The following is a 17,362-nucleotide window of genomic DNA, read 5'->3' on the forward strand; positions in this document are numbered from 1 at the left end:
GCTGAATGATAATTAAGGTGAGGAAATAACTGACAAAGTTAAGATAAAGAAGTGGAAAATTTTTAGAAACATAAGTTGTAAATCTTATTTAGCAGTGACATTTCTTCCTCAATTTTTATGTAAATATATGCCTTTTCCTAATTAATCTGGACAGTTTCATCCGAAGAGCTATTTTAACAGAATATAAAATATATAAAGGAAATGTACAAACTGTCAAAATTTATTACCATGTAAAAATAGCTATGAGATTAAAAACTGTTCATAATCACTAACACTGCAAATAGATATGATTATAGGGTTGGGCATAATATTTTGGGTATTCTCTTTCTTGTTGATTTCTGTCTTATAAGGAAATTGTAATTTGAAGATTTAAAAATGCATATATTTAGCTATATTATCAAGGGGTAAGTTATTAGGGAAACAAATGATTGTGCTTAAGAGGCTTTAATAACAAATTGACTATTGCTTTCTCTAAGAAAGATGTTACATTCTTTCATGATCAAGTAGGCTGCCATGAAAACAAAGTGGGTTTTCCTGATAAAGAGAAAAAAAAAATCTTAACATAATCAATTATCGGAATTTTTAGACAAAATTCCTGGATTTTTCTCATGAACAATAGCCCCTGGAAGCTCTTCTTTAATGTATTCATTAAAATTAAGCATTTTCTCTCTGTCATTTGTTCAGAATGCTCTAGGTGTAATGCAGTAAAAGATGAGTGATATCTAAGTTGGTGTCTAAGAGGAAGCAATGCAATGCCAACATAAAATGTATTTCTTTCTTTCCTCAGTTCAGAATGATGATGTACAATTTTCCCCCCAGAAGAGCAGAAAACACTTTTCACAGTATAGTCATCTACAGTGTATAAAAATTATTTCTATAAAAGCCATATACACAGAAAAAATCTCAGTGTTCATGATGAAATATGTTATAAAGATCACTAAAGGAATTGTTCACTCGGTAGTCTTTTTCCTCTCACTTCATGTAGGTATCAGAACTTCCAAAATCACGTGAACTCATTGAATACTTGCATAACACATCTGCTTTCAGTAACTACCTGGAGTTATAACTAAATTTCTTAGAAACCAGCTTAAACACATTAAAAGATATGAATAGCAACAACTGATTCCTTTAGTCCATCACCAAAGTTGCAATCCTCTGGATTTTCATAAAATGCCTGAAGATGCACATTTTGTTTCAGCCCTCTGGGCAGACACAAGGCCAAGAATAGATTGCCAATATTTCAGATGCATTAATTCATAATTTACGACAATCTTCTTCTGGTACAACTTCCAGTATTATTTGCAATGTTCTTGTTATTCCATCTACAAAGAAATAAAAAATAAATTAAACATGCACAGAACTAAGAAATGCATAAAAACAGCAAAATGTGAATTATTGGGGGTTGAATACTGAAAACACATAACCGTCTATTTCATAGAGCACTTTCAAGAACTGTTTACTTCATTAGAATCTCATCATGCTCAATTAATTATTTGTCACTTCTGTAACTTCCCATGATGGCTTCTCAGCAAGAATATATTAATATTTTGTATTCAAATAAGAACTTCTATTCATAAACCAGGAGGCTGAAAATATTTCAAGGCAATAGAACCAAGATAAATAAATTTTAAAAATACACTTCTTATTCCCTTTGAAATTAGTTTATTATTTTAGTACCTATGAGATTATAAACAATTCCTCAGAAAAATCAAAAGACTCATACTATAATGTCTGGCCTTAAACTTGTCACATATTACTGAGTAAAACACATTATGTCCCAAGGCCTTATTTCCTCATCTGCAGAATGAGGGACTTGGGAGTGCCATCAGCAAGATAGAGGGCTAGGAGGTCCCAACACTTGCCTCCCCACAAAACAAAACAAAACAAAAATGAAAAGACAAGGGAACCAAAAAATACACCAAGAACAATAAATAAACAGATATAAACTGAAGATAACAGATCAGGGAAATTCTAAACAACAAAGAAAAGGGGGCAAAAGTCTGACAGAGCTAAAACATTGAGGATGTCTGCCCAGAAAAGTAAAGGAAGAATTTTGCCTCCATCACTCCATCCCTCAGTCAGAAGCTGGAGAACTCCAGAAAGCCTCAGTGTTGTGGATGTATGCAGCTTTTGCTACAAAGGTCTTCCACGGTCCTCCTCAATGACACTGGTCCCAGACGATGGAGTAGCCTGGAGTGCCCCCACTCTGCATCTGGTCCCAGAAGCTGGGGCTGTTGCTGGGTCTTGGTTGTTGATGTGACCATTCTCAAGGACTGGGTGCCACAGCACATCACTTATACAAGACTGGAGATACTACTATTCTTTGCCCACTCCAGCCCCAGACTGGGGCTTTGTCCCATAATTACTGAGACAACCTCTCCTCACTTGAGCCCTGCCCTAAGGATCCCAAGTTACTCTTTGGCTGTCATTTTTGGGACTGTGCTACTGTCACCCTGAGCCCTCCTCCAACAAGACTCTGAACCATAATTACTGAGACTTCTGTTACTGTCCTGAATCCTCCCCTGGGTTCTAGGTCCCCGCTCAGACTTATCATTGCCAGGGGCATTGCCACTACTCTAAATGTCACTCACTTTGTATGTCCTGAGTCATACTTTACCTACTATTATCAGAACTGTGCTGCTCTAAGAACCCCCATCTCAGCTCAAGACTCTGAGCTGTCATTCCTGAAATGGACTCTTGCTGCCCTGATTTCTGTCCTGTGGGTTCTAGGTCACAGTTCTGATTCTTCATTGCTATGGGCACTGACACTACCCTGGGCCCCACCTCTCAAGTTTCAAGTTGGGGTTCTGACCCATGATTGCTGGGACAAGGCTACTACTGCCCTTGACCCTACCCTCCAGGTCCTGGGTTGCAGCTCCGAAATGTCATTACCAGGTCAGTGTTGCTACTGTTTTGTGGCCAGATCCCTGGGTCCCCACATGTACCTTAAAAAGACCACTACCAGAGTTGTGCTGTTGCTATTTTGTAAGTGTCCTGGTGCCAGAATTGAGGCTTTCACCCACATCCTTAGGCTATGCTACCATCACATCTTGTTATTCCAGGACACTTGCCACTGCTCCATTCCTTCCTACCAGGATGAGTCATAGTGGCGAGTCTTTGAGACCCAGTTACATGGGGTATCTGCATATTCTCACACTCCAGACATTAATGTCAGAGCCACAGAAAGCACACCTATGCCCCAGGATCCAGGCACTGTGATGGTTTCATATAAATCTGATCCTAGGATGGCAGCTCCAATACTGCTCTGAGGGCTCTGAGGGTCAGCATGACTGACCAGGTGCCAAGGAGGGACTCCTTAACTAGAGTTTCCTCCCATGGGCATAAATATCCCAGTAAGGCTATCAGCAGATTTCTCAGCAGAAAACTTGCAGGCCAGGAGAGAATGGGATTATATAGTCAAAGGACTCAAAGGGAAAAAAAAAAAAAAGCTGCATCAATCAAGAATACTTCATCCAGAAAGGCTGTCATTCGGAAACAAAGGAGAGGTAAATATTTTCCCAGACAAACAAAAGCTGAGGGAATTTATAGCCAATGGACCCGCCTATAAGAAATGCTAAAGAGAGTTCTTCAACCATATGTATAGTAAATGAAAATATACGAAAGTAGAAAATTCACTGGTGAGGATGAATCTATAGTCAAATTCAAAATACTCTCGTGTTGATCAGAGAAGAAATAAATGAAATAGAGACAGAAAAACAACAAAAAAAATCAAGGAAATTAAGAACTGATTATTTGAAAAGATAAAACTTTATCTAGATTAACTAAGAAGAGGATTCAAAAAATAAAATCAAAAAGAAAGAGGAGGGGTGTTTGGGTGGTAGTTAAGCATCTGACCCAATTTCAGCTAGGGTCTTGATCTCACGGTCATGAGATGGAACCCTGCATTGGACTTCACACTGGGCATGTAGCCTATTTAAGATTCTCTTTCTCCTTCTCCTTCTGCCCCTTCACTACCCCTTTCTCTCCATCTGTCCCCCTCTCAGAAAGAAAGAAAGGAGAAGAAAGAAAGAAAGAAAGAAAGAAAGAAAGAAAACATTACAATTGATACCACAGAAATACAAAGGATGAGAGACTTCTATGAACACTTATATACCAACAAACTGAATAACCTAGAATAACTAGCTAAATCCTAGAAACATATGTTCTCCCAAGATTAAATCAAGAAGAAATAGAAAATCTAAATAAACCAATACCAAGTAAGGAGATTCAATCAGTAATAAAAAAGCCTCCCAACACAGAAAAGCCTAGGAATAAATAGTTTGTGCTGGTAATTCTAGCAAACCTGCAAGGAAATATTAACACTAATCCTTCTCAAACTGTTCCAAAAAATTCTAAACGAAGAAAAACTCCCAAACTCATTTTATGAGGTCAGCATTATGCTGACACCAAAGTCAGACAAAGACATTATTAAAAAAAATCATAGACCAATATTCCTAATGAATATAGATGTAAAAATTCTCAAAAATATTAGCAAGTAAAATTCAGCAACACAATAAAAGGATCAAATACTTATAGTCAAGTGGGATTTATCTCTGGGATGTAAGGATGCATTAAACATTACTGGAAGTCCTAGCCAGATCAATTAAACAAGAAAAAGAAATAAATGGCACTCATATCAGAAGGAAGGAAGTAAAATGATCTCAAATACAGAAAACCCTACAGATGGGTGATCTCATATACAGAAAACCCTAAAAACTCAACTAGATAAAAACTATTTTAACTATTAACATGAATTCAGTAAAATTGCAGGATATAAAATCAACATATACAAATCAATTGTATTTCTATAGAGTAACAATAAATTATCTGAAAGAGAAAGTACGAAAGCAATTCCATTTACAATAGCATTGAAAACAATCAAATACTTAGGAATAAATTTAACCAAGGAGTTGAAAGATATGTATTCTGACAGTTGTAAGACATTGATAAAAGAGATTGAAAAGATAAAAATAAATGGAAAGATATCTCGTGTTCCTAAACTTGAAGAATTAATATTGTGAAAATGTCCACATGACCCACAGATCTAATGGGGTCATATCCAAATGATCTACAGATTAAACGCAATTCCAATCAAAATCCCAATGATGTTTTTCACAGATATAGGAAAAGCTATCCTAAAATTAGTTTGGAACCCCAAAAGACCCTGAATAACCAAAGCAATCTTGAGAAAGAAGAACTAAGCTGGAGGCATCACAATACTTGATTTCAAGCCATATTACAGAGCTACAGTAATCAAAACAGTATGGTACTGGCATAAAAAGAAGTACATAGAGGAATGGAAATATATATATATATATATCTCCACATGCAAAAGAAACCTTAACTTGTACCTGTACCTTACATCATTCACAAAATGAACTCAAAGTGGATCAAAGATTAAAATGTAAGACCTGAGATCATAAAATTCTTAGAAAAAACATAGGAGAAAAGATCCTTGACATTGATCTAGGCAATGATTTCTTGGATAAGTCACCAAGAGCACAGTCAATAAAAATTAAAATAAACAAGTGTGACTATATTAAACTAGACAGCTCTGGACAGCAAAAGAGACAATCAACAAATTGAAAAAAACAACATATTGAATGAGAGAAAATATTCACAAATCATGTCTGATAAGGGGCTGTTATCCAAAATACATAAAGAACTCATACAACTTAATAGCAAAAAATAAAATAACCCAATGAAAAATAAGCAAAAACTTGAATAGACATTTTTTCAAAGATTATATACAAATGACCAACAGGTATATTGAAAAGACGTTTAGCATTAGTAATCACCAGGGAAATACAAATCAAAACCATAATGTGGTATTACACCTGGCAGGATGGCTTTTATCAAAAAGACAAGAGACAACAAATATTGGTGGGGATGTGAACACTATTGGTGGGAATATGAATTGCTATAACCATTACGGAAAACATAATGGCAGTTCCTCAAAAAAGTAAACATTGAACTACCTATGATTCAGCAATTCTATTCCTGGTTATGTGTACTAAGAAGCTGAAGTCAGTATCTCAAAGGAATATCTTCACACCTAGGTTAACCGCAACATTATTCACAATAGCCAAGATACGGAAACAAGCTAAGTGTTCATCAACAGACAAATGGATGAAGAAGATGTGATTATGGAATATATTCAGCCATGGGAAAGAAGGAAATCCTGCCATTTGCAACAACATTATGCTAAGTGAGATGCCTCAGACAAAGACAAATATTATATAATACCACTTACATTATGGAATCCAAAAAATGAACTTGTTAAAATAGAGAGTAGAATGATGATTACCAAAGACTAGAGGGTTAGGAAATTGGGGAGATGTTGCTTAAGGGTACAAACTTAGGTATGGAGATATAATGCACAACATAGTGACTATACTATATAATAAATTATAAAAATTGCTAAGGGACTAAATCTGAACCATTCTCAACACTAAAAAAGAAATTATAAATAAATGACATTATAAAAGGTATTAACTAATGCTAGTATAGTAATCATATTGCGATATACAACTATATCAAATCAACACATAATACACCTTAAACTTATATAATGTCATAATGGAAATCATATCTCAATGAAAAAGATAACTGAGAGAAGAAGAAGGGGCTTGAACTAGAAAGTAGTTCTCGAAGTGTAATCCCTGGACTAGGAATATGAGCATAGCCTGAGTTATCAGAAAGGCAACTGTTCAAAGTGCTATCCCAGACCTACTAAATCGGAAACTGAAGGCAGGGCTCAGAAATCTGTGATTCTGCTAGACACTAAAATATAGAAACCAGTGGGCTGGATCATTTCTACGGTCTTGGCAGCCCTAGAACTCTGTGATGCTAGTTTCCCAGAGTTCATTCTTGTTCATCTCTAATCTTTGTAATCAATCCTTACAGAATCTCCTTAAAATGTTACTGATCCTGGAACCTCTGGAGCCTATCTTCTTAACAGTTTCAGACCCATATCGTCTCTCATCCAGACATGCAGTGTTTCTCCTCTTTCATGACTTGTCATCTGTAATGGTCCCTTTCAAGCAGTATTTCACATCACTAGAAGATGTATTTTTCATCTGTTGCTTTATAACAGTGTTCCCCCAAAGTTGTTTTTCTCCACACACTGATTTTTATAATGCACATTAATTATCAAGAGCTCAGCAAGTGATAAACTCCATGTAAATCTTTCTTGAATATTTATTACAGCGTACTCTACACTGAGATACAGGTGGAACACAAGGGAGTGCTCAAGAGTAATAAAAGTCCATGCTTACAGAAAAGGGAAGTGGTAAAATTATCTGAGATAAAGAGATGGTGGAAAAGTAAGTATCAACCAATAGTACGGAATATGTGAATCTTGTAATACGAGAAGGAGCCAGGGCTATCTGATAGGTTGAAACAGTAGGAGATTTTAGGCATCTGCAATGCTGGAGTGCAAAGCATTGGGGTTAAGTTTATATTCTCTCCATCTCTTCCTCCCTGAACTAATCTCTAAAATGACTGACATTTGAGTATTTGTGTGTGTGTGTGTAGTGTGTATGTGTGAGAGACTATTCATGCATGTATCTACTGAACAAAAGCCTTTTCTGAATGCCTGTTTCTGTGTTCTGAGCCCCTGTCCTTTGCTTTCTTAGATATCTTCCTTACCCATGTCACAACACTACATCAGCTCCAGGGAAATGGTTAGCAACTTAGAGATCTTGAAGCTTTGCTTGTGTGACATTCTTCTTTGCAAGCTTGATTTAGATCTTCTATTCAGCAGCACATAAGGGACCAAAGACTCTGTCTTCCAGTTCTCCACACCCTTTCTCTTCTTCCACGTTCAATCAGTCCTATTACATTCTCTCCTATGACTTTCCTATGTTCTCTCTTGGGATCTCAAGATTTGAAAAATTCTCATTGTGATGGAGGTTTGGCCACAGTGACAGATTTTGGCCCTGAGTAAGCTGTTGGAACTATACCAGCTTTTTCTTCCAGGTCATCTACCGCGATGGGGTCAGATAGTGGTACTCAGCAGACACAAATAAGCCTCTGTGGAAGCTTCCTGCTTGCCCAGGAGAAATGTGGTGCATGTGTTATTCAACTGCATCCACGCTCATATAAACGTCTTGACTGGGAATAATCACCTCCATGATACTACATAATATATATAATATAATATATTATATATATTATATATATAATATATTTTATATATATATATATATATATATATATATAAACACTATTTTATTTACTTTTTATTTACTTGAGAGAGAAAGCAAGAGAGAGAGCACAAGCAGGAGGAGGGGCAGAGAGAGGGGGAAGCAGACTTCCTGCTGAGCAGGAAGCCCATTCAGGGCTCAATCCAGGACCCTGGGATCATGGCCTGAGCCGAAGGCAGACGCTTAATTGACTGAGATTCCCAGGCATCCCTCTATGATACTATTCTTTTAAACACAAATGAGCCAATGAGTCTACACTCGATGTTTTCAGTAACTGCAAGTTACAAGAACAAATAGTAATTGCAGTATTTTTAGCTTTACTTTTCAGTAGTAAAGTAGTTTTTGAAATCAGCTCAAACAACTGACCTTGCAAAATCGGATTTACCCAACCACACTTGGTACAAGCACAGGACCTACAGCCAAACTGAGTAACTCTATGAAGTATTAGCACAAAACCAATCTTCCCCACAGGTCATAGTTAAAATAATAGTAAGTATGTTGTTTTTCTATTTTTTAAAAAAGGCTTCCAAACCTTTTCACATGTATGGTCTCCTTTGATCTTTACAATGAAGATGGTTTTGGCCCCCAAGAGATGTAAGCAAGCTTAACTAATTTAAAATACTGCACTGCAGACTTCGTGAAGAGCCAGTCAGATGCACTCAGGAGCTTCCAGTGCGGAATCTCTCATAAGCTAAGTTACCCATGATACACCATTAGCATCATATGCTTTCAGAACCCTGGAATTGCAAAGTCATTGTCTACAAAAATGGACTATGACCATTTTGCTGGTGCTCCCCAGTACGATTCTTCATCATCACAGATGCTGCCTAAACACAGCTGTCCCCCATATCTTGCTTTAGCAAGAGGGACCGACTTCCAGTCATCCCACTCATCTCAGCTGTGACAAGGTCTGGCTGGTAAAGGGAGACAGCCAAGCCGAACACCTACTGCAAGCCCTCACCAGAGTTTGCCAGGTCTAGCTACCTCCATGCATGTGAGTATGTCAGTGGGGTATCTGCCCCAATTTTCCTTGGGTGAGAAACTCATGCTTCTGTAAATAAATAAATACCTAGAAAAATTCACTACTCTGTCACAGATGGCAGAGAACTGTGTTCTTTGTATCCGACTATTCCCTTAAGAGCACATTTTCTCCTCACCCTAGGAATGCTATCAAACAAACCGTGGTTCAATACTGGCATCCTGTGGCCAGAGAAATTCATCAAATCTAGGAAAATCTCAGATCCTTGGTTCTGAACATGCCTGGCTATCTGTACCAAGCAGCTCTTCACCATTTCCTGAAGGCTGTTCATCTGCTTCACATTGTTTGTGAAAGCCCCTTAGGTGAGTTATGTTTTGATCAATTCTCATTTTAGAAGGCTAATGCATTCATATACATCAGGGTGAAAAAAAAAGATAATAGAAATTCTAGAGACTGTTACCCAACAACACCAACAAAAATCTAATATGAAATCACAGAAGCTCTCCAAGTTCACACTGAGCTTTTTCCTAACAAGGAGGCAGTTGGGAAAAGAGGCAAGGTGGTGGGCAGGACTCCGCTGTTCCGTGTGTCTATGTATGAGTGTTTTGTTTTGGCCAAAGGCGAGGAAACTACTTGCTATTGCAGCAATAAATATTATGAATTTTCTTTATTTTCCTACAAGAATGCTGCCTAAGAGGAAAATCAAACAAAATTATGGAGGATTGTTGTTTTTTGCTACTCACTTTCAAGGCGGCTATAAAGATAAAGGGTTACAAGGCTCGCAATTTAAAGGAAGAATTGCCATGCTCCCTGGTAAGACTTAATGGCATTTTGAGATCCAAATAACCATTATGGGACTACTGCATCGCGGCTGCTTTCACAAACGGCCATACTAAATTTGGAGTCCTTGGAGATGTTTGAAACATCATTAGAGATGGAAAAGCAACAAAAACCTTCAAAATCACACAAGCATGGAAAACCATCAAAGAAGGATCAAGTATGAAAACTGGCAGCTGGTAGGCACTGACAAAGAAAGGGTGAAAAATATGTACATGGTAGTGATGGGAAAGGATGTTTAGAGTGGGCGGCCTCCCGATGGGAGGAGCACAATGCCTACTACGAGGGAGAAAGCACAGAACCTGCTCTCTCATCACCCTCTGCCTCCTCCTCATCCAATTCTAAGGCTACTAGCTCTCTCTTCATCAATTCACCTGCTCTCCATGGCACTCAGGGGTTTCAAATGTCTCTAGCCAAAATAGGACACAGACACAGACCTCGAAATGATGAATGCCAATCTGTTCCCAACACTGGTAATGAGGACAGCAATTCTCAGGATAGTTATTGTTAAACTATATTCTTTTTTTTTTTTTTTTTTTTAAGGAAAGCCTCTATATCTATTGCCTGCAACAGAGAAGATGTAACTAAAAATATTCCACAGATAACTAGTGTGATCTAAAAGGAAATAGAGATTAAATACCCTGCCAGACAAGCAGTGTGCCCGGGTTAACCTTAAGGAGCACAACTAAGGAGAGTAATACCTCTTCAGGGAGTCAGTGTTGCTGGCTAGAAAACAAAATTCAGATATAAATAGTAGCATAAGAATATAAATTTCAGATACAAATACCAATTAAAAGCTAATGAAGAGTAGTAGCAAAAGTCTATTTTAAATGGCTGACTTCTAAATGAGTTTGGGTAACACACTGGAGGGTCAAGAGATATATATTCATATTCCGGGGTTTTTTTGTTTTTTAGTTTTACTAAATAATAATAAACACTGACATTATTTATTAGCAGTTTTACTGTTTTACCAGAAATATCAGAAATCTCCCTGAACTCCATACTGGGCTTTTAAAAATTAATTATGTTTAAAGAAGTAAATTAAAATGAAAGATAAGAACAATAGTTGTTTTCTAAACTCACTAAACTCACCAAACTGACCAGCAAGAACATAGATGTTCTTCTGGCTACTTTTTTTTTTTTTTTTTTTTTACTTCTTTCTTGTCTCCCAGGCACCCAGTTTAGAAAGAGCATGGACTTTGAAGTCCAGCAGATGTGGGCTCAAATCCTAGCTCAATGGTTTAAAATCTGTACACTTAAAAATAAATTCTATATCTCTCTGAGTCCTGGTTTCCCACCAGGTATAGAAAGAACAAACAGTATCTCACACAGGGAACTGTGGCAGATGGGGTGAGCTGATGTGAGTGAAAGGCCGCACTCAGCACGGCCCCTGACAGAGAGGCAGGCTTTCCACCGAGACTGCTCCTGGGCACCCTTTCTACCTACTCATATCCTGTATTTCCTCTTTCCCCAACTTACCTGGTCACCAAGCCCTTTGGGTTTTTCTTCTTTAACAGCTTTCACTTTCTCTTGGACCCTGCCAACACCGTCCCTGTTCAGATCCTTCTTCATCCTTGTGTAGGGTCACTGTAATTACTACCAATCCTGAGTCTTTTCAGTCTTGATCCTCTCTAATCCATCCTCACTGTACCCAGCATGAGTTTTATAAAATAAAACACTACCTGAGTTTGAATTCTAGTTGGTCTACTTAGTATCTGCATGACTTGGAACAACTCACATGAATTCTTCCATGGTATAACTCAAAAATCTCTAAAATGGGGATGAGAACTTTTGCTACCTCAGAAGGTTGTTATAATGAAGAAATAAGGTCATATTCTGTGCTGACACACGGAAACCACCCAATAAATTGTGAATTGTTATTCTTCTCTTCATCGTTCCTGCTGTTCTTATGACCTTTCTGTGATTTACATGCCTATTAAATAGGGTTGTGTCATAACGCTAATATTTAGGACCCCTGTGGGTCTCTGTCTCATTCCGTGCCAAGTCTCATAATCACTCACCAAATAGCATGTTATGATATAGAATCAATAAACTGAGTTCAACCCAAAACAAAAAATAAATAGGTAGTAAGGGATTTAGGAAAGCAATTAGGTCATTTATAGAACTGTTGATAAAATTCTATCTAAAAAAGCTGTTCTCTTCAGACGTGATCAGAGCAGCTCAAACTAAATATCCTGAAAGGACTGAGTGGCTGTACCCTAAACATCTTTCCCACTTTCCATCTCCTAGTTCTAATTAAAAGGCAATAATGTATTTGAACTAACAGTTGCCTTACTTCTATTCTTAGACTTTAAGGAGGGGAGGGGATGGACACACAGATGGGTTTCCTACAACATGGTCCTGAAACTGTATAAAAGTCTTACCTGACATTCTTCTAAACCACTTGGGTTTCTTGTCCCATATAATAAAGAGATAGTATGCAGGAACCCCAGTCAGAGTAATGATGAAGCCAATTCCTGTACTAAATGGGTCCGAATACAGGGAAAGGGCAACCATGAAGAGACACGTGAAGGAAAACAAAGCTGGGATGAACAGCGGCACCTGGAACACAGCACAGGGGGAGAAAAAACATCACTTCAAACAGTTCCAGAGACAGAAGATGGATTCAAGAGAAGGACATCAAAGGATCGGATGATCCCCCACTGGTCACGTGAGCAGGTAACAGGCACCATCCCAGCTTACCTTAACAGCAACAGCTTTTGATAGGGCACAGAGAATGTAGCATACTCCCTTAAATTTTTTATAAATCTTTAAATAGAATAAAACCTGAGGATAAACAAGTGTGTTTCATTAGAGATGTTTTGTTTAAATGGTTTGACTAGAGAAGTACAATTATGATTTATGTTTCTGATTTTAAAAGGTTGGCTCTTTGATAATTATGATTAGAATCTGCTTTAATGTAGAGTCAAGAGCACGGGCTGCTTGTTACATGTTAAAGCCTTACAGTGCATATTGATTTTCTGTTGGAGACTCACAATAAGAACTGACAGGAATAAAACAGACCAACTCCTATTCGACCGCTAATAAAGATGTTGCTCACATTAGACAATGGATGTAATTAGAAACAAATTCTGACAACATGACTGACAACATTATCTGTGTTATTTCTTAAAAGCAAATAAACAGTGAGGTCAAATCAATCCATGAACGTTCATGGCTAAAGGAGATTAGAAATATATTCGTCAACTCTCCCGAAAGGAAATGCTTAGTTATAGTAAAGGGTATTTATTCTATTAAGTGGTATGTTCATACACCTTCACTTTCCTATGTAGTTACACTTTTATTCCTTCTAGAATATATAATGTAAAAAAGAGCAATGTCCCAAGTCATAACATTTAAGAATACTTAAAACGCCCGTTTTGTAAAGCAGCATCCTTTTTAGAGTTTCAGTTAGTGACAATTCCACATGGGTCTGCCTCCCTCTTTCTCAGCATGGCTACCCACAATTACTTAGCATAAAGATAAAAATATCCCACACTTTGAACACATCAGGTCATTCGACATATCCAAGAAAAAGCAACATAACAAATGCCCAGTGTATCTACCCCTTTTCAGAGCTATGACATACAGAGTTGAGTTCGTCACATAAACGCCAGGATGAATTATTTTTCCAAGCTCAAATAAATTCAACATGAAGGCACTACCTGCAAGAGTTAAACATTTTGTTCCAGAGGATGCTGCCCCCCCCAAGCTCCTCATCATCAAGTTATGACAAAGGGAGGACTAGGTATTAGAAGAAAGATTTATGTAAACCCATCAAGATTACTGAGGTTACCTTGAAAGGACGATGCATATCTGGGCGTTTGTATCGAAGATAAATCAGCCCAGCAACCGCCAGCCCAATAAAAAGCCACCTGGCAAAACTGAGGAAATTCAGAAGACTGTAGAGGTCCCCAGAGAAGAGCATTATCATCGTCAAAGGGTGCTAGGGGGAAGCAAGGGGGCGAGAGACCAGACTGGGTGAGTTCAAAGAGAGCACAGCTGATAAAACAATCAAATCACTAAACATTATGATCATCTTTTTCATATGATATTTATACTGATAAACTACCGCAGTGATTAAAGCCTATATTCAACTAACTTCCTATCAATATTCTGCTCTTATACCCCATTACGCACCAGTGACGGCATGAGAAGGTCATCCTCATTACCACTTAATCAGATGGAATGTCACATGGATGTTTAGTTCTTAGTTGTTTTTCATTTGACAGAAGAGAACATGTTTTCAAAGAGTGAAACACAGGATATTCCATGACTTAAATTTAAAGGCCCAGAGATTGAGATGATTAGCAAATAGCTAATACAAAGAATCAAAAGGGTACCCAATTAGAAAATTTGCTGAGCCCTCTGTAAATGGTTACTGACAAGGCCTTGGCTAAGCACACGCATGAAACACAGCCACTTCGAGGTGACTCTGTCATCCCCTGAATGCAAAATAGTGACCTTTTCTTCCTCCACACTTACTCTCCCCATGTGGCCATGTGTGACCCTCAAGACCACAGAAAAGAATGGAGCTCAGAGATCAGCATAGCAAGTCTCTGCAGCTGCACACGCCAAGGACAGCACGACTGATAGGAGAGGCTTAAAATGAAAGCCCTCTCCACCGAATAATACATTCTGTTCCCACAAGTGACGTTAACTTCCAGATTCCATGCAGAGAGTCCGCAGACTTTACAAAGAGATTTCAAGGAAACATTCTGAAACAGATTAAATGCATGAAACAAAATGCCCAATGTATTCTATGGTGTTCCTGACAGCAGAGTCCATTTGACAAAAATGTTACAAAAATAGTAGGTGAAAATGAATATAACATTGCCAATGGGTATTAGATCAGATTTTTATACCTTATGCAGTTTTTTTGTATCCCACGCTTCACAAAGACTTTGCTTTAAGAATTCTAAAACTCTATAATCTTTCACAATTCTACAAATTTCAGTTTGGGTGCTTTTATTTCTTCTCTTTAAGAGCTGGTCTCAAATACCTCACTTTTAATCATGGAATTCCTGCACTGTCTAGTACTTCAAGCAATTTTTTCTGTTAATTTTGCATGCATTTCCTTATAAGGGGCCTATGATACTGTGAGGTACATCTAGGTGTTTGGGGACTGTGACTTTTAGCTCCACTTTCAGTACACAGAATTGGGACTTGTTGCTCTATATCGTTTCCTGAGTGGCTCTGGGTCACTGACAGGAGCCTAGGCAATCACTTCCCTTAGACCTCGCAAATTTGGACAAAGGCGAAAAAGAAGTGGTGTGGTTATTGCCCCATAGCATCAGATATGCATCGCGAATACTGAATAAAGGGAAGCGATGGAAAATATCCTGTGTCCCAAACTCCACCAAGGTACACACAGAGCCAGTTCAGCAATGAATGAGAAAGTAAAGCATGATCTAACGTCTGCTTTGAAATCCTCCTTGCTAACCTGTTATTCAAGCTTATATCTAGGTATACTTTTTAATATGCATTACCAAAACAATAACAGCTGGCAGAGGAGTATGCTTGCGGACATGAATCATGGAGAGGATTTCTGGAAGGTGACCCTCTCGAGACGCAACATAGAATAACCTGATGGGAGAAAAATGTGGGTGGAATTGACTGTATAATTGATCATTTCAAAGGGAAAAATCCAGAAATCTATGAGAAAACTTGCATCTAATTCGATACCAAATGGTTTGGCATTTCTGAGGTGATTACTTCCATTTCATTGTTCAGGTAAGGCAGAGAATCAAGAGAAATCTGACTTCAAATTGCATAAAATCTGCCAACGTATTCTCTTATTCTTTGAGGAGAAACAATAGCAACATCTGACTCAGCATGGCTCTTGCTACATATAAATAGCTCTGGATTCCTAGGATTGTATGTGCCCTATCAATCCAATCCAGCCCAATATACAAACACATGCACACATACACACACGTACAAACACAGACATGCCCATGTGCACACACCATTTACATTTTTCTGATTGGATCTTAATCTTATGTTAAAATAAAAGGGGCTTTGGCATCAAAACAAAAGGTATACGGATGATGGGGTGGTGATTTCTGGTGTCTCTTACTCTACTTTTTTTCTTGTCACCTTTAGAGAAACGAAAGATTTTATCACCAGAAATAAAATACTGTTGTTAGACTCTGTAGACATACTGTTTAGAAAGAAAGAAAGAAAGAAAGAAAGAAAGAAAGAAAGAAAGAAAGAAAGAAAGAAAGAAGAAAGAAAAAGAAAAGCTCCACGTCTGGCTTCAGCATGGGCTATGAGTAGACAAGCAGTGCCCTCTAATGGGCAGAATGGGACGTGCTGTTGCTACTTGGACCAAGACTTGGATCTTACATGTCTCTTTAAAAACAACAGGTGAGTGCTGTGAAGTGTGTAAACCTGGTGATTCACAGACCTGTACCCCTGGGGATAAAAATATATGTTTATAAAAAATAAAAAATTAAAAAAAAAAAAAAAAAAAAAAAAAAACAAAAAAAAAACAACAGGTTTGGAGGCACTATTTCTTTTCTTTTTAAACCTACCCTTATCACATCCAATCTCAAAAACAGAAATGCATTTCTGGAAATGCTTGAACTCACTCACCTGGAGACAGCAAACACACCACCATTCATGGAGCCAAAGCAGGAGAGGGCAACAAAGATCGGAACTGCTAATGAGAAATTTCCCAGTAGCCGCTCAGAAAAGGTCTAGTGAAAGACAGAACGAAGCAAATTAATGCTCTGCCAGAAAGTGGAATAAAATGAAGCAATTTAGGCCAAACTCACTCTATGACTTTCTTTTAGCCTGCTGATACGTGTATGTTTTATAGTTCTTCTTTTTGGTTAGGGTCAGACTAACTTCTTAGACAATAATCAAAAGCAAGTACCATGGCATTGCTTCTTGCAAAACTATGGGCAAAGGTCTAAACAAGCACCTTCTCTCCACTTTCAAAAAGCAACGATCCATTTATTGAATCTTTATCAACTGTGGTATCCACATTCTCTGATTCTGGTAAGTAGAAAAAGCTCAGTTCTTAGAAGTTCTCCTATTGGAGACAGAAATCCTTCTGCAAAATGCCTTCTCTGTAGCCTGGAAAGCCACATTTTGATAGTGAAATACAAATGTCCACTGAGAAGTATCACAGATACTTGTTTCTTACACCAGCTCTCCTGTTATGACACAGAAGTACCAGTGAGACATGACTGATGACTCAATCATTTATACTGCATACACGAGCAGTTCTGAAAATCTTTTGCTCCAAATAATCAAAGTAGCTGAATATCTGTTTATTGAGTCCCTTCCTCCCTCTCAGGTACTTGCCAGTTCCTTCTGTGGCTTCCTATAA

At 37.9% G+C, this 17,362-nt stretch overlaps 1 protein-coding gene across 2 annotated transcripts in view; it reads right to left on the reverse strand.

Annotated features, from left to right (window-relative positions):
- Positions 1 to 204: 204 nt before the first annotated feature.
- The window catches only part of SLC7A11 (solute carrier family 7 member 11), a 74,626-nt gene continuing 57,468 nt past the window's right edge, over positions 205 to 17,362 (reverse strand). For both annotated transcript variants that reach the window (XM_045069780.1, XM_004768509.3), the window contains 5 exons: positions 16,621 to 16,724; positions 15,513 to 15,609; positions 13,820 to 13,969; positions 12,408 to 12,585; positions 205 to 1,322 (listed from right to left, as the gene is read on the reverse strand). In XM_045069780.1, the coding sequence (XP_044925715.1) occupies positions 1,255 to 1,322; positions 12,408 to 12,585; positions 13,820 to 13,969; positions 15,513 to 15,609; positions 16,621 to 16,724 (597 nt within the window). In that variant the 3' untranslated portion in view covers positions 205 to 1,254. The remainder of the gene's footprint in view (positions 1,323 to 12,407; positions 12,586 to 13,819; positions 13,970 to 15,512; positions 15,610 to 16,620; positions 16,725 to 17,362) is intronic.

The sequence above is a fragment of the Mustela putorius genome, unplaced genomic scaffold (assembly GCF_011764305.1).
Source record: "Mustela putorius furo isolate JIRA1106 unplaced genomic scaffold, ASM1176430v1.1 tig00000083_pilon_pilon_pilon, whole genome shotgun sequence".
NCBI classification, from domain to species: domain Eukaryota; kingdom Metazoa; phylum Chordata; class Mammalia; order Carnivora; family Mustelidae; genus Mustela; species Mustela putorius.